Source organism: Tiliqua scincoides, chromosome 7 (assembly GCF_035046505.1).
Source record: "Tiliqua scincoides isolate rTilSci1 chromosome 7, rTilSci1.hap2, whole genome shotgun sequence".
In the NCBI taxonomy this organism is placed as follows: domain Eukaryota; kingdom Metazoa; phylum Chordata; class Lepidosauria; order Squamata; family Scincidae; genus Tiliqua; species Tiliqua scincoides.
In genome coordinates, this window is record NC_089827.1 from 61,967,009 (window position 1) to 61,992,453 (window position 25,445).

At 44.0% G+C, this 25,445-nt stretch overlaps 1 protein-coding gene and 1 pseudogene across 1 annotated transcript in view; both read left to right on the top strand.

Annotated features, from left to right (window-relative positions):
- Window positions 1-788: 788 nt before the first annotated feature.
- The window catches only part of LOC136657570 (sodium-coupled monocarboxylate transporter 1-like), a 39,999-nt gene continuing 15,342 nt past the window's right edge, over window positions 789-25,445 (top strand). The window contains exons 1-8 of the mRNA XM_066634488.1: window positions 789-1,157; window positions 7,016-7,081; window positions 13,224-13,275; window positions 15,719-15,786; window positions 17,220-17,374; window positions 19,468-19,608; window positions 21,997-22,126; window positions 24,055-24,143. Coding sequence (XP_066490585.1) covers window positions 789-1,157; window positions 7,016-7,081; window positions 13,224-13,275; window positions 15,719-15,786; window positions 17,220-17,374; window positions 19,468-19,608; window positions 21,997-22,126; window positions 24,055-24,143 — 1,070 coding nt within the window. The remainder of the gene's footprint in view (window positions 1,158-7,015; window positions 7,082-13,223; window positions 13,276-15,718; window positions 15,787-17,219; window positions 17,375-19,467; window positions 19,609-21,996; window positions 22,127-24,054; window positions 24,144-25,445) is intronic.
- On the top strand, window positions 3,265-4,266 carry LOC136657019 (sodium-coupled monocarboxylate transporter 1-like; annotated as a pseudogene).

A 25,445-nucleotide genomic window follows, 5' to 3' on the forward strand; every position in this document is an offset into this window, starting at 1 on the left:
TTGTGCTCAACATAATATAATGCTACAATATCGCTGTGGTTCTACTAACATACTCTGGACTTTGTGGAAGTTACTACTCATTACAGGCAAGGTAAAAATTGTCAGGCTGACCTAAACTGTGGAAACAGGCTGCACAAAAAAGGCTGTTTTGAGGAGAGACACCTAGTGTCTGGGCACATCCATGTCAACTGCATGCACTGCATCCTGCAGTAGGGGGGCAGTCATGGAGGCATCCCCAAGGTAAGTGAATGTTTGTTCCCTTTCCTTGGGGCTGCATTACAGCTGCATCAACACTGGAAATTTGGATAGGATTGGGTCCTTAGTGGGGCTTACTCTCCTGTGTGGACAGGACTGCAGCCTGAGAGCCTAAGCTTATGCCTGTCTACTCAGAAGTAAGTCTCATTGCGGGCAGTGGGGCTCACTCCCAGGTGAGTGTGGACAGGACTGCAGCCTGAGAGCCCAAGCCTTTGCCTGCCTGCCTGCTCAGAAGTAAGTCCCATAAGAGACAGTGGGGCTTATCCCAAGTAAGTGTGGGCAGGGCTGAAGCCTCAGAGCCCGTCTATGCGTATCTACTCAGAAGTAAGTCCCATTAAAGTCAATGGGGCTACTCCCAGGTTCGGGGAGAGGCTTGTAGCCTGAGCCCAGAGCGCCACTGAGGCAGGCAGTGGACTGAGGAGCACTAACGGACAGGCCACGCCCACCTGGCGCGCGTCCAAAAGGCAGGGAGCGCGCGCAGCTCAAACAACTGACGTTCTTGCGCCAGCTCTGCCCTGGGCCGCATGGTCGCCATGTCGACGACGGACCCCTTCCAGGCCTTGACCAGCGCCAAGGACCACTTCACGTCTCTGGACTACGTCATCTTCGCGCTCATGCTGATCTTCTCCGCGGCCGTGGGCATCTACTACGCCCTCAAGGGCGTGCACAACTCGCAGGAGGAGTTCATCATGGCCAGCCGCAGCCTGCACTGCGCGCCCGTGGCGCTCTCGCTCACGGCCAGCTTCATGTCGGCGGTGACGGTGCTGGGCACGCCCGCGGAGGTCTACCGCTTCGGCATGAAGTTCGGCCTCTTCGCCATCTCCTACGCCGTCATGGTGGCCATCACCGCCCACGTCTTCCTGCCCGTCTACTACCGGCTGCGCATCACCAGCGCCTACGAGGTGCCTTCCTGGGAGTAGCCCCGTTCACTGCAGTGGGACTCGGTGCACAGGCACGGGACGGGCTCTCAGGCTGCAGTCCTGTCCACACTCGCCTGGGAGCGAGCCCCACTGCCTGCAAGGGGACTGACTTCTCAGTAGGCAGGCACTGAGGCTGCAAGTCCATCCACACTTTCCTGGGAGTAAGACCCACTGCCTCATGGGACTTACTTCTGAGTAGACAGGCACAGCTTGGGCTCTCAGGCTGTAGTCCTGTCCACACTTGCCTGGGAGTGAGCCCCACTGCCTGCAAGGGGACTGACTTCTTAGTAGGCAGGCACTGAGGCTGCAAGCCCATCCACACTTTCCTGGGAGTAAGACCCACTTCCTCCAAGGGGACTGACTTCAGAGTAGACATGCATAGAATTGGACTTATGGAGGATTCCCTTCTACCTCCCCACCACCACCCACCATGGTCCTTCTTGAGAAGGATAATTGAGTAGGGTTTTCTATGAGCCAATATTCATCTCACCTCCAAAAGTACAAAGGGGGTGCACAGAAACTATCTACAGAAGTTCTGCTGGTTTGGAGCAAAGGGCCATCATTCTCCCTGGCTGCAAGAACCTCTGGGGCAAGCTGCCCACTCTGGTGGCCATGGTAGAACTTGCAAATTAAATGGTAATTGTTAAGAGAGCCGAAAAGCCGGTTCTCTTTGTCCAGCAGTGATTAGCCAAAATATAGACTGTGACCACAGTCTTATCCATACTTTCCTGGGAGCAAATCTCACTGAACCCAATGGGACTTACTTCAGAGTAGACATGCATAGGCTCAGGCTGTGGAAAGTTTAAAAGTCCTGCCGTACAAGACCCAGTGCCTGGTTTTCAGAGGTGCACCATAAAGAGAATCTGCCGTACAAGACCCAGTGCCTGGTTTTCAGAGGTGCACCATAAAGAGAACCTTGACAGACCTATATGGATTTTTACCAGGCCACTCTAGTCAACCAAATCAGCAGCCTTAGCCAAGCATGCAATTAGTCAGTGTATTCTGTGCATCAGTGCTTCCCAAACCTTTTAGCACCAGGACCCATTTTTCAAAATAACAGTTGGTCACAACCCACATAGCTTTATTAGACAAAAAAGATGTAAAAAGAAATATTTATTAATAATCAAGTGTTGGTTAATAATAAGGATGCTGTGCTCACTAGGCTGCTACAGACCTTACATATTACTCTGTACATTCGCAACACTCTCCTTAGAAATGGAGTTGAAGGATTTCCCAACCCTTTACAGTCATTCCATGGTATCCAGAAGACTGAACTGGAGAGCAGGATGTGCAGTTAGGGACTTCCAGGCCAGAGAGCAGGCTGAAACTGGGTTCACACTTGATCTACAGCAAGTTAATTAGAACAGGGTTGTCCAAACGTACTGGCAGGAGGGCCACATCATTGACACTGTGTCAGGGGGCTGGGGGGGAGTTTACATTTACATTTCAAATTTGAATAAATTTACATAAATCAATATATTAGAGATGGAACTTATATGAATGAATGAAGGTCTTTATAGGCTCATGGCCTATAAAAGGCCTTGCACAAAGCAAGGCCAGCCTTTACTGTCGCTGCTGCATCACAGATGTGAAACAGCAAGCAGTGGAGGAAGCCCAGGTTCCACAGCTCTTATGAGAGGTTGAATAGTTGGCCATCATGCTGAGAGCAGTTGTGTCAGGCCAGCACAGGCTTCAGCAAGTCTCCGGAGGGCCAGAGCTCATTGGAGACTGGGGACTCTCCGAGGGCCAGATTGCGAGTCCTCGAGGGCCACAAGTGGCCCCAGTGCTGGGATTTGGGCACCCCTGGTATAGAAAATAGGGAAATGTGACATTTTAATTTGGAAGATTACCTCATGGCAGAGGTTGGCATTCTAGCCAGGAGAGTGGTCTCTCCAGCTGGATTGCCCTCTGTTGCATGTCAACCATGCTGAAAGGAAGTCTGGCATTGCATTTAACATGTAAGCCTTAGAGCAGCCATTTTCAACCACTGTGCTGTGGCACACTGATGTGCCACAAGTGGCCACAGGAATTTGGAGGAAGGTCATTTATGAGGAGGGCCAATAGGGGATGTGAGCCTCACACCGGCAGCATGGTGTGCCTTGTCAATTGTGAAAAACCCATGGTGTGCCTCGACAATTTTAGTGCTTTGTCAGTCTGCACTAAAAGGTTGAAATTTGCTGCCTGAGAGGGTGGAGGGCTCCGACTGTTCCCTGAGGAAATGTCTTCCATTTTGAACCCTTTAAGGGAAGTTGCCTGAAGGATTTCAGTAGGTGAGCTTCACACGAGCAGCTCCTCTCTGCACATGGGAAGAGGAGAGAGCATGCAATCTGTGAGGGGAAAAATATCTCCAGTCACAAGAATGGAGAGTCACTGTTGCCCCTGAGCAGGGATGTGCAGTGTGTGGGGAGGCAGGTGAGGCTGTGCCTCCCCACCAAAGTCCTTCGAAGAGCGCCGTGGTTGTGTGAGGTGCCCAAGCACTGACTGCGGCGCTCTTCGAAGGACTCCGGTGGGGAGGCACTGCCTCACCTGCCTGCCCACACACTGCAGTACAGAAAGGAAAGCAGCAGCATAGGATGCAGAGGGAAACAGCACCAGCGTAGTTAAAAGGGCTTGGGCGGGGAGAGGGGCGCTCTGAGCAGTAACGGTCGCAGGCCTCAGCCACCAGTGCGTGTGCACAAGGGGCGGGGCCGCGCAGCTCGAATAACTGCCGCGCACAGGGCTAGGGCCCCGAGCGCGCTCTGTCTCTGGAGTGGGCGCCATGTGGGAGGCGGGCGCTCGCCCGCCCGCGACTACTTCACCCCCCTCGACAACATCATCTTCGCCTCCATGCTGATCTTCTCTGCGGCCGTGGATGTCTACTACGCCCTCAGGGGCGTGCACAAGTCGCACGTCATGGCCAGCCGCAAGCTGCACTGCGCGCCCGTGGCGCTCGCTCACGGCCAGCTTCATGTCGGCGGTGACGGTGCTAGGCACGCCCGCGGATGTCTACCGCTTCGGCATGAAGTTCGCCCTCTCCTACGCCGTCATGGTGGCCGTCACCGCCCATGAGTTCCTGCCGGTGTGTTACCGGCTGCGCATCACCAGCGCCTGAGGTGTGGGCTTGAGCTGCAGTCCATCCACGCCTTCCTGGGAGTAGCCCCGTTGACCACAATGAGACTGACTTCTGAGTAGACATGCAGAGGATTGGGCTCTTGGAGGGCTTCCTCCGCCCCGCTCCCCACCTTGGTCTGCCTTGAGTAGGATACCTGAGTAGGGACAAGCCGCCCGCTCTGGTGGCAGTACTTGCAGAAATGTTACTTGGAAAAGTACTTGTGGAAAAAGAGCAAGGACTAGCTGAATTCCTGACTGAAAGCACAAGCCTATACTTGTCAACTCAGAAGCATGCCCCATTGTCTTCAATGGAGCCTGCTCTCAGGATAGTGTGCATGGGATTCGAACCTGTGAAGATTAAAAGTAGGGCGTGCACTGCCCCACAAGGGTTTGTGCCCAGTACCTGGTTTTCAGAGGTACACCATAAACCTCAATAGGCCTATTCTCCATTGGTTCTTACAGGTCAACTCACTAAACCAGCAGCCAGAGCCAAGGGTATGATGGTGTATTCTGTATGCTAATAATTGATAGTAAGGCTGGAATCCTATGCATGCTTACCTCAGAGGGAACAAGTGGTACTTCCTTCTGTGTACCTTCTGTGTTCCTTCCTTGAACTCACTAGGGTGTCAAGCCCTAGAAAGGTATACTGTTGTGCAATCTTTTGAAACTGCACTCATTTCTGTATCTGGAACTTAGTTCTCTTCAGTTCATTTGAGGCTGTTTCTCAGAAGTGAACTGCACATTGCAGTTGGAAATATTTGATTTATTGCCTGAATTTGACGGGAGGGATGTTAAACTAAATGAAACTATGAGGGGGCTGCTGTTTGAGAGGGGAAGTGGTATAGGACTTGAGGGCATCAAACTGTTTGCTTACCTCTTACTCAAGCAGGTAATTTGTGAGGGAAAGTCACACAAAGGCAAGGTAGATATTCCTCTGTTTTTTCTGGTGGATTAAATAGTAAATTAAAGGAGTGATTTAGCTCAAGTCAGTAGTGTAGGGGAAAAGGATGAAATGCCTTCTACTAAAATTAGCAGCCCCTCAGCTGCATTTATTAAAAAGACAATGATGAAGTTGGGATATCATCCATGGATCTCAGTATAATGTGAAGTTTGAGCATCAGGAATTGTGTATACCGCTGCAGCTGTGCAATCAGATCTGATGGATGGTTGCTCAGAAGCAAGCCTCACTGACCTCAGTGGACTTGTTTCTCCCAGGTAGAAACACATAGTACCATCCTTAAGGAGCAGGGCCAGCTTTTAGCCAACTGGACCAATTGCTCCCAGTTGGGTCTGCCTAAGGGGCCCCTCTATGCTAGGGCCATCTACTGTAATGTCTTATTCATAGTGATTTTTAGAAACTCCCATAAGATAATTTGTTCCTAACAAGGCTGTTCACTGACATTTCCATTCTTCCAAAGAGATATAAAGTCCATAATAAATTTTATTTATATCATTGGGTCCCCTTAACTGCAGACCCCGTATCTGTGGATTCTGTTATCTGGAGATCAGGGTCTCCTGTGCTCCCCATATGCATTTCATAGCCTTTTTTATTTAATTGTACTATAAGCCTGATGTTTCTTCCTTTAACCAAAGGAAACTCCTGCTAAACTGAAGAGTGATGTGCAGGCAATCAGCCTCCACACTAGAGGAAGTCTAACTGAATGTTAACAGGACATGCTTTCTGTTAACATTCAGTTAGGCTGCGTTTGTTTCTCCATTAGAAAATAGCAGGAAGGGACATTGCTGGCATGCCTCTAGCATGTTTCCAGCTCTGCTAAAAAAATGACAAATGATGTTGAGTCATTAGACTCAGATGCATGAAGGCTGCAATTTTCTGCCTTTCAATATAGGCTGCCATGGTTCTGCCATTAGAAATGAACTGCATGGAGGCTGCCATCAGTAATAGCTTCAAGCCAGAAGGAAAAATAGTAAGCCTGGTGAGCATGCTTGAAACAGAAAGACAAATGGAACCCTAGCATACTGCTAAGAGGAAAACAAACTGCTCTGTAGTGCTACTAGCACTAGAATCTGAAAAAACAAATGCAGCCTTAATCTCCTGTCTGTAGCGTGCAGGCTCGCTGCCTGCATGTTGCTCTTCAGTTTAGCAAGAGTTTCACTTGGTTTAAGAAAGAAACACCAGTGCTTCCAGAGCTATTACACAAAAACAAAGGTAATTTAATGTGTATGGGGGGGTAGCACAGGGGTTTGCTATAGTTTTTTCCATATCTGCGGTTTTTGTATCAGCGGGGGGGGGGTCTGTGGAACAGATCCCCCCATAAATACGGGGGCACATCTGTATCTCTGAGATTCTACAGACATCGGCTTTTGGTAGGAAACCTGGAGGCCCCACAACAAGTGTTTCCAGCTGTGCTCCGCAGCTCCTAAGGTTGGCCTTGTTAAGGAGCATTTTTAAAAAGATGATTTGTCATTCTGTTTGTACATATAGAGTATATTATTTTTAACATTATTAACAGTATTTATATACCGCTTTTCAACAAAAAGTTCCCAAAGCGGTTTACAGAAAAAAAATCAAATAACGACTGGCTCCCTGTCCCAAAAGGGCTCACAATCTAAAAAGATGAAACACCAGCAGACAGCCACTAGAAAAGACACTGCTGGGGTGAGGTGGGCCAGTTACTATCCCCCTGTTAAAAGAGGAGCACCCACTTGAAAAGTGCCTCTTACCAGTTAGCAGGAGTATATTTGTGTACTTAAGTTTTGTATCTAAATGTAACTTGCTTCTTTTGCAGTATTTGGAGCTTCGTTATAACAAATGTCTGCGTATGATTGGAACAGTCATGTTTATACTGCAAACGGCAAGTAAAGCACAACATACTATTGAGGATCCATACATGTTTGATGCTATGCCTTTTGTTTCTTCTTGTTCATGTGTTTGATGGCTTTACCTCTTATTGTGTTGTTTTTATTTGAGTATGTTAAAACTTTAATGAAATTGAAGCCTGTCTAGATCAGTGGTTCTCACACATTTAGCACCAGGACCCACTTTCTAGAATGAGAATCTGTTGGGACACACTGGAAGTAATATTATGACCGGAAGTGACATCATCAAGCCGGAAAATTTTTCACTATCCTAGGCTGCAATCCTACCCAGGATCAAGTCCCATTCATTGTCAATGTTAAAAGGATATTCATAGTAGCTTGTTAAAAGTACAGGTCTGTAACATTTCCCCAAATGCAGTCACATCCCATGGTAGCATGAAGTCTAACATATTAAAAATAAAATATTGAAATGAATGGGGACTCACCTGAAATTGGCTCGCAACCCACCTGGTGGGTCCCGACTCACAGTTTGAGAAGCACTGGTCTAGATTATCTCATTACTGGAGTAGAAAGGTGGCCTATAAGCTTTCTAAATGAATCAAAATGTATTTTAATTAATTTTCAAGGGTTAGTTTTTTAAAGGAAGACACAAACCATTTTGTGGACTCTTTATAGTGAAAAGTCATGTATAAATATTCTTTAATAATATTGTTGTACTGTATGTAGCTTACAAGGGAGGATCAGATATTAAAAAAATAGCTGTCCAAGACTGAGTAAAGCATGTGACTGCATGGTAAGACTATGATGTAGGTTTTACAGTCTGATTGCCCAATCCTGAGCTCGGCGCTCTGGCTTTCCGCTGGAGTGCACTGTTGCAAACATGCCGTAAGGCACATCTGCGAGGCGTACCACCAGGCTATTGCCCATGCTAGCTCAGCGCTGGCCGGCACTGGGCTAGCGCCGGGTGGGGTGGGGAGGAGGTTTAACGGGGAGACTGAAAGCGGAAAAAGGGCAGGCGGGAACCTTTTGGTTGGTGGTAAAGTGAGTAGTCCCATTGTGGGACTGCTTCACCTTCTACTGAGGCGCCACCTGCGGCAGGCTGAGGCACACAAGATGCAGCGGGAGCCGTTCTCAGCGCCGCTGCAGACGCGCGCCCTGGGAAGCTCAGGATTGGGCTGTGAATGGGTCTGTATCACAGTAGTAAATGGTAGACAGATTTATCCTCTTGTTCCCTGCATGGTTGTGTATTGGTCATAGCTGGAGAAGAGAGGTCTCCTAACTTCATGAAACAGTATCTTCCTAGTATCTCATGATGGAAGATGCTAAGATTATATGGACTTGGGGATACATTTAGTAGGAGGTAAAATGCAAAAGAAACAAAAACTACCTTTGTTAGTTTTCTTCCTACTTTTTATATAGAGTGGTTCTCAAATGGTGGGTCACAACCCAATGTTTGGAGGCTCATCAAACTGACAGGCTGATAGCTGATAAGGAAAGTTTATTGAGTCCTTTGGAAAGTAAAACTGAGCCACACTGAACCTTAATAAAGGCTGCCAAATTTTCATAAATTAATCACGCTTTATTTGTCCTCTGTATATTCTGACTTTATTAGTCAATTTTTCCAACATTACTGTTTGCCAGGTCCTGTTCAAAAATCTCTGTAATGGAAGATCTTGGGGATTTCTCTTTTTGCAGTCTCGCACCTTGCTACTCCAATAAGATTTGCAATTTATTAGTCAACTTCTCATTTCCCCCAGTGAATAGTGAAAATAATAATGATGTTTCATTCCCAAAAACTTTTTGATTAGTCAGTGTTCCTATTCATTTAATTATTTCACGCCAATATTTTTCTATTTTAGGACAGGAAATCCACATATGTTCCAATGTACCCTTCCTTCCACATTTCCTCCAACACATGTCTGAGATATCTCTATTACATTTATATAATTTTGTGGGGTACAGATGTCATCTATGAACTACCTTTAAAACCATTTCTTTTGTTCTAGATGATATTGATTTATAAAAGTATTTGGTCCATATTCCCATCAATACTTCCTCTGGTATATCAATATCCAGATTTGTTTCTCAAGCTATTTTAACTCCCATACCCTTTCCATATTCTCTCTCAATAATGTGCTTATATAAAAGTTAATCCTTTTCTTTTTTTCTCAATACAATATTGTTCAAATTCCATTAATAGTCTCATAGGGCCAGATTTTTTATATAATTGTATCACAAAATTCCTTACTTGTTTTATTTGTAGCCAATTAGTTCTTATTTGACTTGTTTTCTCTTCTCATTGTCTAACTGATTGGTTTCCCTGATTCAGAGCCCAATCCTGTGGTCGGCGGCACGGCTCCATGCCGCTGAGCACAATCGCAAACGTGCCATAAGCCACGTTCACTGGGCTCACTGCTGGTACTAGCCCAGCGCCGGGCGGTCACCCAGGTTCCATGGCTCGGCAGTCTCCCGAACCGCAGAGCAGTGGAACGGGAGGTGGGGTCATGGAGGAGGCATTCCAGGGAGGGGGGAGGCCGGTGGGGGCGGAGAGAGGGCAGGGAGGAGGTGTGCTGGGGGGCGGGCAGGAGGAGGATCCATGGAGCTGTGTTCTGCAGGATCCAGGGTGCTCGTGGAGGGCTGCGCGCCCTGCGCGAGAACCTTTTCGTTACCGCCGACCAAAAGGTCGGTGGTAAAGTCAGTAGCCCCATTGCGGGGCTACTTACCTTACTCAGGGGAAGGGGACAAATGTCCCCTTCTCCCGAGGAGCCTCCTGCAGTAGCATGGGAGGCGCAGGATTCGGCGGCAGCCCTGCTTAGTGCCCCCGAGCCTGGGCACTCCAGGCAGCTCAGAATTGAGCTGTCAAATGAATCTCTAATTCTATGAATTCCAATTTGTCTCCAATGTTTAAATTGTATATATTTCCCCTGGGACTTGAAATTTGGATGATTCAGCAAAGGAGATGTAGGAAGAGCAAGGGTTTTCATATATTTACACCATATTCTTAATGTTTCAAAAGTAAAAGTGTTCTGTATTTGTTGTAATCTGTATCTGTATTTTGTTATATAACAAAATTGTTTAGAAAGGGACAACTATATTAACTATACCAATACAGTAGTTGGTATATTAGCTATACCAATTTCTCCATCTTCCTCCATCTTGACCCAATCAGGAGTTTGATCTCTCCGTATAAATTTAGTTATTTGATTTAATTGGAAAGCTTCATAATATTTTTCCAATGGTGGTATTCCTAAACCTCCTTTTGCACTTTGACCATTTTTAACACTCTTTATAAACCATATTTTCTTTCCTGTTCCCGTGATAAATTTCTCCAATTTTTTTTTGCCATACTTTTATTTATGGTTAAAAATAAACCATAATATCTGGTTGTAAAGGTATATTTTGGAATAAAAATAGAAATTTTGGTAAGAGGTATGCTTTAACTAATGCTATTCAGCCTAACATTGATAAATGTAATCTAGGTCTTCATTTTCTTCTTTGTAAGTTGAAATAGATGTTTATAATTTTTATTACATAAACAAAAAAGCATTACATACATACGTGCCCACGAGTTACATACTTTAAAAAAAAGTTGTTTATAATTTCTAAATATTAATTGGTTTACATAAGAACATAAGAACATAAGAACAGCCCCACTGGATCAGGCCATAGGCCCATCTAGTCCAGCTTCCTGTATCTCACAGCGGCCCACCAAATGCCCCAGGGAGCACACCAGATAACCTCATCCTGGTGCTCTCCCCTACATCTGGCATTCTGACTTAACCCATTCCTAAAATCAGGAGGTTGCGCATACACATCATGGCTTGTACCCCATAATGGATTTTTCCTCCAGAAACTCGTCCAATCCCCTTTTAAAGGCGTCTAGGCTAGACGCCAGCACCACATCCTGTGGCAAGGAGTTCCACAGACCGACCACACGCTGAGTAAAGAAATATTTTCTTTTGTCTGTCCTAACCCGCCCAACACTCAATTTTAGTGGATGTCCCCTGGTTCTGGTATTATGTGAGAGTGTAAAGAGCATCTCCCTATCCACTCTGTCCATCCCCTGCATAATTTTGTAAGTCTCAATCATGTCCCCCCTCAAGCGTCTCTTTTCTAGGCTGAAGAGGCCCAAACGCCGTAGCCTTTCCTCATAAGGAAGGTGCCCCAGCCCCGTAATCATCTTAGTCGCTCTCTTTTGCACCTTTTCCATTTCCACTATGTCTTTTTTGAGATGCGGCGACCAGAACTGGACACAATACTCCAGGTGTGGCCTTACCATCAATTTGTACAACGGCATTATAATACTAACCGTTTTGTTCTCAATACCCTTCCTAATGATCCCAAGCATAGAATTGGCCTTCTTCACTGCCGCCACACATTGGGTCGACACTTTCATCGACCTGTCCACCACCACCCCAAGATCTCTCTCCTGATCTGTCACAGACAGCTCAGAACCCATCAGACTATATCTAAAGTTTTGATTTTTTGCCCCAATGTGCATGACCTTACACTTACTGACATTGAAGCGCATCTGCCATTTTGCTGCCCATTCTGCCAGTCTGGAGAGATCCTTCTGGAGCTCCTCACAATCACTTCTGGTCTTTACCACTCGGAAAAGTTTGGTGTCGTCTGCAAACTTAGCCACTTCACTGCTCAACCCTGTCTCCAGGTCATTTATGAAGAGGTTGAAAAGCACCGGTCCCAGGACAGATCCTTGGGGCACACCGCTTTTCACCTCTCTCCATTGTGAAAATTGCCCATTGACACCCACTCTCTGCTTCCTGGCCTCCAACCAGTTCTCAATCCACGAGAGGACCTGTCCTCTAATTCCCTGACTGTGGAGTTTTTTCAGTAGCCTTTGGTGAGGGACCGTGTCAAACGCCTTCTGAAAGTCCAGATATATAATGTCCACGGGTTCTCCCGCAGCCACATGCCTGTTGACCTTTTCAAAGAATTCTATAAGGTTGGTGAGGCAAGACTTACCCTTACAGAAGCCATGCTGACTCTCCCTCAGCAAGGCCTGTTCGTCTATGTGTTTTGAGATCCTATCTTTGATGAGGCATTCCACCATCTTACCCGGTATGGATGTTAGGCTGACCGGCCTATAGTTTCCCGGGTCCCCCCTCTTTCCCTTTTTAAAAATAGGCGTGACATTTGCTATCCTCCAATCTTCTGGCACCTTGGCCATTTTGAGGGACAAGTTGCATATCTTAGTCAAGAGATCAGCAACTTCAATTCCTTAATAACCCTTGGGTGTATGCCATCAGGGCCCGGTGACTTATTGATCTTTAATTTATCAATGAGGTCTGAAACATCTTCTCTTTTAACCTCTATCTGACTTAACTCCTCGGTCAGGAGGGGCCGTTCGGGCAGCGGTATCTGCCCGAGGTCTTCTGCCGTGAAGACAGATGCAAAGAACTCATTTAATTTCTCTGCCATCTCTAAGTCTCCTTTTATCTCCCCTTTCCCTCCCTCACCATCCAGAGGGCCAACCGCTTCTCTGGCGGGTTTCCTGCTTCTAACATATTTGAAGAAGCTTTTATTATTTCCCTTAATGTTGCTGGCCATGCATTCCTCATAGCCTCGCTTGGCCTCCCCTATCACCTTCTTACATTTCTTTTGCCACAGTTTGTTCCTTTTTATTCTCTTCATTAGGGCAAGACTTCCATTTACGGAAGGAAGCTTCCTTGCCCTTCACAGCCTCTCTAACTTGGCTGGTTTACGTTTTTTATTATCCATATACACAAATATTTGAAGCTTGAATAGCATAACTCAAATTGAGACCTTTTTAAAATTTCTTTTTGTTCTACTCTAGTCAGATTTAAATATAACAACTTAGATTGCTATCTCCTAGCGCATCACTTAGACAAAGACTGGGGATTTTGAGCAGGATTCTCTGCTGTCCATGGTTTTGGGTATCCATGATAGCAGCAGGAACATATCCCCAGCAGAAACATAAAACATATTCTGCTTTTCTGCTATTTATAGGCTTTTGATGTACCCTCAAAGGCTTTCCAGTACTTTCTGAAGAGGACCCTATGACCGTTACCACAATACATTGATCAGATAATAGATACTATTTCTCATTTGAACTCATGTAAACTAGTGTAGAACAAATAAACTCTGATGGTCTGTTTATATCGCATTCATATATTTATTTGTTCTCTCTCTCTCTAGGTATCTTACTCTGGAATTGTTATATATGCTCCATCTCTTGCCTTGAATCAAGGTAATATGAGTACAGGTGCAACCTACTTATTCACAGATTTTTTATTTGCCGATTTATCTCAATCTGGTGGGGGGCACTGAAAGTCGAACACACCTTTGCCTCCTTTGCCCTGTGCTGGCTCTTTTCAAGGTAACCCAATACACAGCAAAAAGGCTTTTTTCTTCTCCCAGGCAGGGAAATAGTCCTGGAGCCATGGAAGAGGTTCCCCTTTTGAAGGAACACTCCTGGAGTCCCTGAGCCAGCAAAGAGGCTGAAGAGGGGAAGGGAGGGAACCTCTGTAGCCAGAACAACACGTGCAGCGAGTTGGAGTGTGCGCTCTCTCTCTCTCTCTCTCTCTCTCTCTCTCTCTCACACACACACACACACACACACACACACACACACACACACACACACACACACACACACACACACACACACACACACACACACACACACACACACACACACACACGGGCAGTAGTAACAGGGGATTACAGACTGAGATGGTGCAGGCTGTCTGTGCTCCAGCCTGCACAAACAAAACAGCCCAGCAAGCAAGTCTTCCCAGCAAGCCAAAGCAAGAGATTTAGGCTGCAATCTGATCCACACTTTCCTGGGAGTAAGCACCATTGACTAGAATGGAACTTACTTCTGAGTAGGTAGGCATAGGACTGGGCTCTCAGGCAACAATCGAATCCACACTTTCCTGGGAGTAGCCCATTGACCACAGTGGGGCTTACTTCTGAGTAGAAATGCATAGGACTGGACTCTTAATAGCTCAGCATCCCACCTGTGCAAGAAGCAGGGACAGCTGGCAACAGGGAGGGCTGAGTACGGAGTGGAGGAGGGGGAGGTGAGTGGGAACTGCTGCCTTAGTTTCCATCCATCCCCAAGTGTCAGGCTGCAGCGTATTTGCATAACTCAGCCACTTTCAACCACTGTGCCGTGGCACACTGGTGTGCTGCGAGTGATCCACAGGCGTGGCACAGGAATTAGGGGGAAGGTCATTTATTAATAGGGCCAATGGGAGATGTGAGCCCCCACTGGCAGCATGGTGTGCCTTGTCAATTGTCAAAAACCTTGACCATTTTAGTTCCTTGTCAGTGTGCCGTGAGATGAAAAAGGTTGAAAATCACTGGCATAACTATGCAATTTAGCACAACGAGTTTTTGCTTAATCGCAGTGGGTCAGGGGATGGAACTCACATGCATAAATAGGCTCCACCTGTATATTTTTTTGCATACCAAGTTTGTTGTTAAACTACAAAGAAAAGATCATAGTCAAATGTGTAGTAAAGGCAGGCTCACATATCCATTGGGGAACCATTCTGGGGATTCCTCGCACATACAGAAACTTAGGATAAGGAGTACCCTGTCTCTGTGCCCTCCTCGTTGTGCCCATTAACATTAATTAAATGCTCACCTGAGAGAAAATGTTCTTGCTTTACAGGGTTGCTGTAAGCATAGAAGCTTATAAAGAAGCATAGAAGCTGCTTGCCTCTTGGAAGCCTAAACATTTGAAAAGACTATATCAAGGTTAATAGGTAGCAGAAGTTAACTGCTTTCTGTTATCCTCAAACTAGTCTTTTCAAACTTTCAGGCTGCCAAGAGGCAAGGAGCACATCACTATAAGCTTGTATGCTTACAGCAGCTCTGTAAAGCAAGAATATTTTTGCTCAGCTAAGCATTTAAATAACATTAATGAGGACGGGGAGGGTGTCCCCAAATCCACATAGAATCCACAGGTACCGGATCTGCGGCTGCAGGGGCCTGCCTGTAATGTAGACTCCTGTAGGAGCTTTGCTTGTTTGAAATGTTCTGTGGCCATACTGGTTTTAAATGAATGTGAAAAATTCCTCTTGAATTCTTTCTGCTTTGCCATATGTGTGAATGGTATGACTCTGATCAATTTATAAGTATATAGTATTTGTGTTGTGGTAGAAATAATGACTCTCTTGATTGGTCAGATAATGAAAGCTGTTAATTAAAAAAATGTTTAGCTCCTTTATAAAGAGAATGAGTGAGGGAAGCGAGAAGGGAGAAGAATTAAGTAAATAATAGACTTGCTTTTTGAGTTTAACATGATTTGGGTTCTAAAGAACTAATGATGATTTAGGAGGATAACTTCTTGTGACTTTATACTTAAAAACAGTTTAGTATTTTGATCATTGCTCAGAAATTCCTAAAATATATATGCTATTCACCACCATGTTACTCTGGAGATTTGTTGTTGATTATCAGCTTCAAATTTACAAATGTGATGAGGGAATTTTTAAATATATTTTTAGTCTTTTAGTCTTTTTCGTTAATTATTCAAACATTATTTCTTCTACTTGTATCTCTAGACGTATTTAACCGTTCAATCGTATACATGTTTACTAAGAAATCAGTGCCAGTGGGGCTTATTTCCAGGAAAATGTGCATAGGATTGCAGCCCAAATTATGTATTTTTCATTTTTCAGTTACAGGATTTCAATTATGGGGAGCTATTGTTGGAACAGGAATAATTTGTACTTTCTATTGCACTCTGGTATGTTAACAGCTCATTTTCATAAACAAGCTTTATCGTTATCATAACTACCACAAGGTAACAAACTCATGTGAAACTTTCAGCTTAGGTATAGCATTTTAATACTTTGCTACATATTTATATTGATTTTATGCCACTGTATTAGCCATCTCTTCTCAGAATTCTTTAGATTATAGTTGTGTGAGGAATTCTCAGTTTAGAGATCCATATCAGTCCCCACTGCAGAACCCCCAGATTCTCTGGGAAGAAAATATGATTCTTGCATGTATGGACAATTTTCTTTTACCTTCCCGTTCCCATTTTAAATGGAAGCTGAAAGAAGGAAGTTTGTGTTTCCTGTATCTCAGTACATAGGTTTATGTATGAAGTGGTTGGAGTATGCAATTGGGGAAAAACATATTTCTTCAGTGCTGTAGATTTAAGTTTGCAAACCTCTCTTTAAATGGTTTGCTATCCATATAAATGGGAATTTTATGTTTTTCTAAATTAAAATTTGAATTATGTTTCCAACTTATACTTTTGTTTAAATTAAAAAAAAAATCAAAACCTGGAATTGAGAACAGCTCCCTCTTTAGAGTCCTTTTGGTGGGGGCTTAAGACTTTTTTATTTGGGGAGGCCTTTTATGCTGACGCCAGGGGGCATGGCACTTTTTGAATGGATTTTAATTTGGGATCCAGGTTTTTATTGTGTTTTATTGTTTTTAATGTCTTTTATATATGTATATGTATATTTTATGTTTTTAATATTTTTTTAATTATGAGCTGCCTTGTGTGTCCTTCATTAGATAGAAAGGCGGGATATAAATATCTAAAATAAAATAAATAAATAAAAAATAAAAATAACTGGGCTTGTTTAGTTTTGAAATGGAATACAAATGGCAGTTCACCACATTTTGAGAAGTTGTTTTCTGCAGACAAATGTATTCTGATATGTTATATAAGAACATATATTCTATATTCTTATATATTATAAGAATAATATATTATTCTTATTCTTATATATTATATAAGAATACATATTCTTATATATATTATATAAGAATGTGTATTATTATATTCTACCCCTGCTAATTGGATAAGAGGGACTTTCTTCAAGTGGGTGCTCCTCTTTTTAGCAGGGGAAGAGTAACTGGCCAGCCTCACCCCAGCAGTGTCTTTTCTAGTGGCTGATGGTGTTCTTTTGCGTCTTTATAGATTCTGAGCCCTTTTGGGACAGGGAGCCATTAGTTATTTGATTTTTCTCTGTAAACTGCTTTGTGAACTTTTTTTGTTGAAAAGCGGTATATTAATAATAATAATATGATTCAGTGCAACATACTTTGAGCCAGTGGGACTGTTTGCGAAAGGCCATAAGAACTAGTGTTTAATCATAAAACTGTGCTTTTAGTTGGAACAGAGTTTATACTGTATGTTGTATCTGCTGTTTTCAATAGGGAGGCCTAAGGGCAGTAGTCTTGACAGATGTTTTCCAGTTTCTACTGATGATATGTGCATTTATATTAGTGATTGGACGCACTGTGTCAATTAAAGGAGGACTCGGACGTATTCTGGATGATGCTCGACATGGAGAAAGATTGGATGTCTGGGAGTAAGTGTCCTTTTACTTAGACAGCAGTATAAATCTCTCAGATGGTCTTAAATGTTTTGAAAAGTTTGGAAGTTTAAGTTCTAGCTAGTGGGACAACTCTTGAGTGAGTGACTTTGTTGATACTACCTCATGAATATATTTCTGAGATTAACAGCGCAATCCTATATATATGTCCAGGGCTGAACGTACCCAGTTCAGGGAGTGCCCTGCCTAGTGAGCCCAAGTCCAGGTGCAAGCCAGGAGGGCTTGGAAACACTGGCGTTCCTGGAGGCAGGGGCAAAACACTAAGTTTCTTCAGGCACCTGGCCACTGGTATAAAATGGCCCCTCCTCCTTGCTTTCAGAGCCTGTTGCAACTGCAAAGGCTTTTGCAGTCATGACTGGCTCTGAAAGCGAGGAGAAGGGGCTGTTTTATACCAGTGGCAGGCACCTGAAGAAACTTAGTGTTTTGCCACCCCCACCCCCACCCCCAATGCCAATGCTTGGAAAGGCCTAGCAGAACAGAACGTGAGCTATCTGTTGGTTGAGCAGAGCTTGTCCCAGTGGCAAGTATCTGCAGGAACCTTCCCATCTCGTAGGAGAGGAAGCATAGAACTCAGAGGGTGACCAGGCAAGGAGGGTGGAATGAAGAAGGAGGGAAAGAACTAACCACTGCCTGGAGAATATAAGGAGTGGGCAATGGGATGAAAGGGGGCTGACTGAGGGCTGGAGGATGGCTGGAAGACAGACTCCAGTCCTGGGAATCTGGAAAAGGCTCTGAGGCTGAGTAGGAATAAGGGGCTCTAAACCTCTGCCCTGCCTTTGCTCTGCTCTGAGGGCCAGACTTGAAAAGCCCTATTGTGGGGCTTGGGGCTTTTCCTGAGATAAGGGGATTATTTATTTATTTATTTATATCCCACCTTTCTATTCAATGAAGGGCACTCAAGGCAGCTTACAATTAACAGCCCCCTCCCCCCGAGGAGACTTTCGGCAGCTTCCTGGTGCCCACTGGAGACAGTGATAGTTGCTTTGTCACCGCTGCTCCAGCTGGGAAGCATAGGATTGGCCTGTCAGTGGCTCCCAGCACTTAAGAGATGTTGGTGTCAGTTGGAAAAAATAACAGAATACTTTTAGGGGAAAGGCGGGAGAGGGAATTGGCCTGCTTGAACCAATTGGAGATGGGGAGATGGAACACTTTGTTGCAGATCCCTTTTGTAAATGCTGGCTGGATTTATTCCTAAAGATAATACAGGTGAGCGCTGCTATGCAATGCTCCAACCAGTGATGGGCCACATATGCGACACCTCCACTGGTCCCTGCCCCTCTGAAGCTAAGGGGAATTCTGGTCCCCTCACCTCTGGAGGCTTTTCTGAACCTCGTAGAGGCAGCAGATGTGTGCTGCCTCTGCAAGATTCAGAAAAGCGTCCGGAAGTGAGGGGAGCGTAGTTTCCCCTCTGCTTTGGAGGCTTTGTATATCACCAAGCCTTGCTTGACAACAGGGTGCCGGTCCTCATTCCTATCGCTAAGTGATGTGCAACTGTCTGTCTCTGACTCCTCTGACTCCTCTATCTGCTAGCAGAGAGGTTTCGCAAGCCAACAATATACTATATTTATCAAGAAGGAATAACTCCCACCTTGCTCATAGTGTGTCTATCTCAGCAGCGAAAGGCAAGTTTCCTTGAGGCTGTGGATAAGGGAGATGGTTAAGAGAGTTAGATTGCTTAGGAAGGAGACTAAAGCTGTTCCATTCCTATGTTAAGATGTAAGAGATGGCTATTCCTGGGCTTAACTAGTTAGGCTATAGTTGTAGTACATTTATCAGACATTGATGCAATATTTGGCAATAGGATTATGCAAGAGATTTCAGTACTGCCATGACGTGGGTCATACAGGAGGTCCTAGTTTTGGACGATGATGAGTACATACAATGTCAAGGTTAGTTTGTTGACCGTCTTATATTAGGAAGAATCACCCCGACTGCCCTACTTGCATTAAGAAGAATAGAAATGTATCTGTAAATTTGAAATTATATTTTCCTTCTTCTGAATTCCTTAGCTCTGTGAAAGACACAGGTTTAAAGATGATGATGATGGTATTTTTTTGTCTTCTTTTTAGCTTTAACCCAAACCCTCTTCAAAGACATACTTTCTGGTCAATTGTTATTGGTGGCAGTTTCACTTGGCTTGGTGTGTATGCAGTAAATCAATCTCAAGTTCAACGATACCTTTCTTGCAAAAGTCAAGTTCATGCTAAACTGTAAGTTCCTATATTATAAATTCATAAATCCAACCTCATGATGTTCCTGTGCAGCACTGGGTTATGCAAATTCTCCTACATGTGAGGATGTGTGCTTTGACTGAGGAATGCAGGCTTTGTTTTCTAGGCAGTGTCTTCATTTACATGAACCTGATCCAGAAAGTTGATCTGCACATGGGAAGCTGTTTCTGTAGATTGGGGTCGGCAAACATTTTGGCAGGAGGGCCACATCTTCTCTCTGACAGTGTGTCAGGGGCCTGGAAAGAAAAATAATTAATTTATATTTGAAGTTTGAATAAATTTACATAAATGAAAGCATTAGAGACTGAACTTATATTAATGAATGAATTTTACTGAACATATTTATAATACACATGAGAACTATAATACAGGCATGTAAAACTGTTGCAGGGTAGAAAGAAGGCAACTCAAGAAATCTCGGTACTCAGGAGTGAATGTTTGCAGGCTTTATTTCATTGCAAGCAATGGGCATCTCAAGGGACTCATGTCCAAAACATTGAGAGCAATTTCCCAATATTAACTGGACCCTTTATAGCATTCTGGGTTCTTTGTTTGAAAATTGCCCATTGGCTGAAATTTGACATCATAGATGGGGCTGACGCTTAATAGGCTATAGATAAATTTAGAGACACCTGATAGGCTTGTTTCAGGTTACAGTTCCAAGAAAAGGTAAAATTAAACAATTAAACATATTGAATTACAAAGTTTTCAGAAACTAGTAGAGTGTGCTATAACATCATCTATCCAGTGTTGACGCATTGTTGACCCTTTTTCACATCCATCAATTCAATTAAAAATGGTTTTGAGAAGGTTTAGACTACCCTCATTAAAAGAGATGACACAGTGCTCAAAGACAGGTGTGAAGACCTCACCTTTGGCAGAACTTCAGACCCATTTTTTGGCATACATCCCCTTCAGACTCATCCTAATTAGGATAGCCTTGCTTGAGCCACCTATCTTATCTCTTCTACATTTCTTCTCCTGGGTTTAGTAAAACACTGTGGGGCCCTCTGCAAGCCTCTGCAAAGCAAAGACCTTTAAACTTCCTATAACAGTTTCACCAAAGTCAAACATTTTGACTTCTGTGTCTTAATTCTATATAACTATTGTGACCTTTTACTTTGGGTACATACTTTGGTTTGGTATCAAGGGTCACTTGGTCTTCATATGTATACTTTTGCTCCTAAAAAGTATTTTAGGAACCTCTTGCACAGTGAAAACAAAACAGACCAAGCCAGGAACACATTGAGACAGAAGTTGTTCAGAGATAGTTTGGGGGGGGGGAGTTAAAATAATGCCCAGGGAAAAGCCAAAAACACTTGGAGACTATAAAAAGCCTTGCTCTAACTTGGCCCACAGCTAACGTCTGGCAGTCGTAGGCCAGTGTGGGCTCCCACAACTACCAGTGCAGGCTCCCATGACTACCAGTTCAGGCCACAGGCTCATTGGAGACTGGGGACTACCTGCGGACTGGATTGGGGGTTTCCAAGGGCTGCAAATGGCCGCCAGGCAGAGGTTTGCCCATCCCTGCTCTAACACAGCACACAGCTTGCGTCTGGTGCTTGCGATCAGGATTCATGGGCCAGTGCGGGCTCCAAAAGTCTCCAGTGGGCCAGAGGTTCATTGGAGACTGGAAGCTTCCTGCAGGCCAAATTGTGAAACCCCAAGGGCCGCAAATGGCCTCCAGGCTGTAATTTTCCTGCCCCTGTTTTCATTCATTCATTCGTTCAACCTGATCCAAGTGTTTGAAATCTAACTACTTTATGGGGTAGTTGTATGCAACTGACTGGCTGGCTATAAGCAGAAAAGCATATAAGATTTTAATGTAGCCACATGCAGCCAATTACCATATGAATCTGTTATTAGATGTTACTTCTATACAATGAAGGAATGCAGTCTTCATGAACACTCATATCTGAAAATATTTTTATTATGAACTATAGAAAACTAGAGCTTTTGCATTGCTCTTTAGGTAATCAGTGTATTCCTATCCTATTTATTAATTTATTAGAAGAGTTCTGCCCTGCCTGTCCCTCCACATTAGGGTACCCAAGATGACCTGCAACATTAAATATAAAAACAAATCTCAACAAAAAACAATACAAGATTAAAAATCATACTAGTGTGCTTGTATAATAAATAATTAAATAATTAAAAACGGCAGCATAATGGCAAAACTCAGACCAGTTCTCCCCCCCCACACACACACAAAACCATACAACACACTATTTACTTTGTCTTTATATTGTCAATACTTGGATGCTTAACATGCTTTACTTAATGCATAATGTTGGCAATGCTCTTCAGTCTCTGCATCAAGAAACAAATTTCTTTAATGATCATAATTTTTCTAATTTTTTTTTGCAGTGCTCTGTATGTAAATCTTTTGGGACTCTGGCTAACCCTCAGTTCTGCAACATTGAGTGGACTCGCAATGTACTCTGTGTTTAAGGATTGCGATCCATGGACTGCAAAGAAGGTTGCGGCCCCAGATCAGGTTTAGTATAGTTACAAGTGAACTCCTTAAATAACTTGTTGTTTAAGGACAACTTTTTTAAAAAATTATAAATAAAAAAGTATAAGTGGTTCAGCTTTAATCAGGTCCTTTGGAAAAATAACTATTAACATGTGATTGTCAGGAATTAAAATCCAGTTTATTACTTGAAAATAAAGGATGGATATAACCAAAAAGCAAGGGATCCTCTCATTCCTAAAAAAAGCTAGTTGTGTGTGTGTCCACACACACACCCCCACTGACTACCTTTGCAAGAATTGAATGCAGTACCTCATGACACAACTCAAAAGATGAGGAGAAGACACAACAGTATATGGTTTTATTGTGGAGATACTGTAACTGGGAGGGGGAATCAAAATGGAATGAAATGCAGAGGGGGAGAGAGCCAGGCATTACATGTCACCGTTTCTAGGCAGGCCAAAAAGAGAAGAAGGAAATCCTTACAAGGAAAAGGGATGTGTTATGGCACAAAGTGGAGGAAGGAGGGGGAACAGAATGAAAAAAATCAGGAAAATTACCAAGGAGGAACAGAGAACTTGTGCAGTAGAAAGGGGAGAAGGGTAGAGGTGGATGTCGGAAAAAGAGGGAGAGAGAGAGAAAGCTAAGAAAGTACCAAAGTTCCAGCTGCAGCATCAAGTCACAGCCTGAACTGTGACTGCACGTGAAGAGTGAGTCCCTCAATTGGACTGTAACACATTTCACTCATTGTAGTGCAAAAGTTTGACTTTTACGTCACCTGATTGCTATTAGTCGATGTTCCAGGTCTCCAAGATGGGGATCTGGTGGAAGTGAGGATTCTCCTTTTTCTCTACTTGATAGATTGGTTAAAGGGAACCACGTTTTGGAAGCCTACAGCTAATCACTATTGGCTTTTGGCTATTGGCTTCTATGAACAATTCCAAGGTCTGGTATTTATCTGCTAAGCCGTAAGTGGTATGGACCCAGTTTACTTTGGAATCTGCCTAGTTCTGCGTGAGATCCTTGCCTTTAAAGATCCAGTGGCAGGATCTGCTCCAGGTTTCATCTTAGAAAGCAGTATCTTCTGTGATGATGGTTCAGAGCAGTGTTTTTGATTGTAACGCTCCAGTTGTAGAATCCACTCCAGAAAGAAGTCTGCCAGGCCCTGACTATACCATCTGGAGGTTTAGGAACTCTTTCTTGTTCCAGCAAGGTTTGGAGCAACACTCTCTCTTACTGTAGTGTTGTAGTGAATTTTTTTTATCTGGATATTTTGGTGACAACATTTCAAAACTTTATTTTAAAATGTTTTGATGTATTAATTGTGAACCTTTTTTTTTTTTTTTTTAAACCTGAAAGTGCTGTAATAAATAAAATGGGTTCTGAAACTCTGGATGATTTTTCAGCTGACTAGCTTTTCTCTTGGTTGTCCTAATTGATCTGGAGAACTGTAGACAAGCTGTGGTCATTTTTATGGTATTCTCAAATCAGTGATTTGAATAATTAAGGGTGCAAAAACCTAATTTATGCTAAATTCCTTTAAATAAAGATTTAAATTTATACTTCTGACGCTTCCTAAATAAAAATACATGCTAATTCTCTCTCAAGAAGTTTCTTAATAAAAATGCCTGCAGTCAGGTCTCTTTGACCAATGTTAGAAAATATTGAAGATCGGAAGCTGAAAAGAATTTTGCTGTTCCCCTGTGAACCATATAGATAATTATGTGGAAAGGGTGTTAGTCTGAAACAGATTGGATTCACAGAAGGTGGTTAACAAGCAGAGAACTCTCCTCCCACCCTAGTTTCCTCTTCCCTGTTTATTTGAGTTTTGATCACTACATAATGATATTGCTGAGGTTAAAATAGTTAATAGTAGATATTTTAAGTGGAGGCTTAGGGAGATAAGACCATAAAAATGTTTAGTGTAATATCTCTATTGTGAAATTTTTCAGCTCATACCATATTTGGTGTTGCAACTTTGGAAAGATTTTCCAGGAATTCCAGGACTTTTTGTGGCTGGGACCTATAGTGGGACACTAAGGTTAGTTGGAATCATGGAATTGGGTTCTGGAAAGTAATGCTGAAATCTAGTCCATCATTTTATGCTTTAGGTTAGAGATCTAGTGAAGTGCCAAGTAAACCCTTACCAGCTCCCAACATTCAGATCCAGTGAGCAGCAGGAAAGTTCCAGCCAGGAGGCAGGGAAGGGTTAATGTTTTGCTTTTGCATGGAGGAGGCAGGAGCAGCCCTCTTGCCCATCTGACAGGAACCTATGATCATTGGATAAAGGATGGGCGGTCTGATTTCTTTGGATGAGATAGGATAGAAGGAGGAGCCCAAGGGGGTTCTTGTCCTAGAATTTCCTAGAGAAGCCTAAGGAGGCAGTTTGTAGTAATCACTCTGGGTCCTGTGGGCTCCAGCAGGGGTGTAAATCATTAACTTTTGCAGGGAGCTTCACCTCAGCTTGCAAAGCACTACATGTTCCAGAGCCTCACTGGTAGCCAACTGGAATGGCTCTGAAGCAGGGACATGTAGTGAAGGGCAGCAGGTGAGGCAGAACCACCCTATTGTAGTCCATGGAAAAGCACCACAACTGTCCCACCTGATTATACCTGAGGAGGTTCTCCTTATATCTGAGAAAGCAGGTATAACAAGAGCCTCCTCGGGTGTAAGCAGGCAGGACAATTGTGCTTTTCCATAGGCGATGACGGGCAATTCTGCCTCACCTGCTGCCCCCTCTCTGAAGGGGAGGGGGTTGTTTGCACCTCTGTGGTGAGGCTTCAGGGAACATGTAGTGCTTTGCAAAACTAGGTGAGGCTTCCTACAAAATTTAGTGCTTTGCACACTCCCTAGCTATGCTACTGGTGGGCTCCATTGTTACTTGGAAGGAGAAAGCCTCTTTGAATGACAGGCTGCAATGGGGCTACTTCTAAGTAGAACTGCAAAGGATTGGGTCATCCTGGTAAGTCTTGCAGCTGCTGCGTGTGACCCTCTTCCCTCTTGCAGCTTCTGTTCCTGCTCTCTCACAGTCCATCACACCCCCTCCTGCCTTGTTTCTAGATGGGATGGGACAACAGGGGAGTGGTTAAAGAGAACACACAAGGCAACGGCTCCGTTTTTTCCATGGCTGGCTTTTTAAAGGGAACAACTTGTGACTTGAGTCTTCAAGTCATGGAAATGCTCAGAGAAACTTGGAAAGAACCCCTGTCATGACTTGTTTCCGAGTCGTGGGAGCGGAGACTCGTGACTAGAGTTGAGCTGTGCTGGACTTGCGCATCCCACGTGTGTGTGTGTGTGTGTGTGTGTGTGTGTGTGTATTTATATAAAACCCCAAAGCGTATTA